Source organism: Micropterus dolomieu, linkage group LG05 (genome assembly GCF_021292245.1).
Source record: "Micropterus dolomieu isolate WLL.071019.BEF.003 ecotype Adirondacks linkage group LG05, ASM2129224v1, whole genome shotgun sequence".
NCBI classification, from domain to species: Eukaryota; Metazoa; Chordata; class Actinopteri; order Centrarchiformes; family Centrarchidae; genus Micropterus; species Micropterus dolomieu.
In genome coordinates, this window is record NC_060154.1 from 26637933 (window position 1) to 26640090 (window position 2158).

At 38.0% G+C, this 2158-nt stretch overlaps 1 protein-coding gene across 2 annotated transcripts in view; it reads right to left on the reverse strand.

Annotated features, from left to right (window-relative positions):
- The window catches only part of gabra5 (gamma-aminobutyric acid type A receptor subunit alpha5), a 31190-nt gene that overhangs the window by 7272 nt on the left and 21760 nt on the right, over positions 1-2158 (reverse strand). For both annotated transcript variants that reach the window (XM_046049748.1, XM_046049747.1), the window contains exon 8: positions 861-1013. In XM_046049748.1, the coding sequence (XP_045905704.1) occupies positions 861-1013 (153 nt within the window). The remainder of the gene's footprint in view (positions 1-860; positions 1014-2158) is intronic.

Consider the following 2158-nt stretch of genomic DNA (forward strand, 5'->3'; position numbering starts at 1 on the left):
AAAGGAAATGCAAAATTTACTTTCATCAGAGAACATAACTTTGGACCACTCAGCAGCAGTCCAGTCCTTTTTGTCTTTAGCCCAGGCGAGACGCTTCTGACGCTGTGTCTTGTTCAAGAGTGGCTTGACAAAAGGAATGCGACAGCTGAAACCCGTGTCTTGCATACGTCTGTGTGTGGTGGTTCTTGAAGCACTGACTCCAGCTGCAGTCCACTCTTTGTGAATCTCCCCCACATTTTTGAATGGGTTTTGTTTCACAATCCTCTCCAGGGTGCGGTTATCCCTATTGCTTGTAAACTTTTTTCTACCACATCTTTTCCTTCCCTTCGCCTCTCTATTAATGTGCTTGGACACAGAGCTCTGTGAACAGCCAGACTCTTTAGCAATGACCTTTTGTGTCTGGCCCTCCTTGTGCAAGGTGTCAATGGTCGTCAGCAGTCTTCCTCATGATTGTGTAGCCTACAGAACTAGACTGAGAGACCATTTAAAGGCCTTTGCAGGTGTTTTGAGTTAATTAGCTGATTAGAGTGTGGCACCAGGTGTCTTCAATATTGAACCTTTTCACAATATTCTAATTTTCTGAGATACTGATTTTGGGGTTTTCATTAGTTGTCAGTTATAATCATGAAAATTAAAAGGAATGAACACTTGAAATATATCAGTCTATGTGGAATGAATGTATACATTACACAAGTTTCACTTTTTGAATGGAATTACTGAAATAAATCAACTTTTTGATGATATTCTAATTATATGACCAGCACCTGCATGTTCCAACGGTACATAGACCCAGTCATCTTGCTGTAACAGTACAGTGTAAAATCACTGGGTAATTTCTAATGTTATGTTCCCAAACTCACCAAAGACAGTACGTGCTGGCACAGACTCCCTGTTGAGCCAAAATGAAACCTGTGACAGGATTACAGTCATGAAGCAAGGCATGTAGGTCTGGATGACAAAGTAGCCGATCTTCCTCTTCAGGTAAAAGTGAGCCATCATCACGGTGTATTGACCTGTAGTAAACAGCAGAACAAAAGTGTAGGAAAATGTAATCCTTACTCTGAATAGGGAAAAAGTTAGCATGCTCAAGAAACGGGATTTGACTTAGATAGTATTGAATCTGTGTATAATTTGTTCTTTTCATATTCAATTGGGAATCCAACAAAAAATAATTATAACAGACATGTTTTTTGTACTTCAATTTTTAGCTTGAGTCAAAAATTGGAAATTAAAAAAAGGGCCGCTGTCCGAATTAGATTTAATATAGAATTGTGTCGGATTTGTTGCTGACTCCTTCATGTGCTGCAAGTGACTTGACTTTGCAGCTAATAAACTTAGGCGATGGCGCTACCTGATTTAATGCTGGCTAATGAGTATGAGCTTAAACATCAAGTCTTTTGGAAAATGTCACATTAAAAGTCTCCACTTGTGTGAACAGACCAACTTTTACAAGAAACAGGAAGTATAATATTGCCATGAATACAGTGAGTTAGACTGTGGGCCACAACGTGAGATCCATTTTATATTTGTTTACATTTTGGAAAAATTGGTTCACCATCCTGCTGCTGTAATCCAAATGTATAACAGTCTTCTGCATAAAATACTCCCCAATAAATGCATTATTTACACCTGTTTGAGTAATGTTTGCAAAAAACTACAGCGCTCATTCTTTAAGTGACAATCCACCAGAAGAATAAAAGATGAACTACTACTACTAGTACAACATACGAATCAACTATTTGCATCCATATCTTGGAATTTAAGCAGATTTTCTCCGCTAAATCTAAATCTAAATCTAAATCTAAATCCTTTTGTTTACCAAAGGCAATAACTTACACTGTATGCTTACATAGTACTCAAGACATGGAATTCAGTAAAATAGATAGTCTCTTTGGAATAAAACAATGCAAGAAAACAAAGAACCGGTCCTATGGTTTGCAAACGAAAATTATTTTCAACTATTGAACTGAATGGACACTAAAAATTACCCAGCGTTTCTATCTGTCGATGTGGCAAACTCTCTATTCTCTGCCAACAAAATTCAGCCATGTGGTCACTGTAAATCTACCTGTGTGCTTTACACTAGTCACTGGCCCATTAACAAAACAGTGCGTAATGCCACACGTGCCAGCATTTACATTTATTCATTTAGCTGACG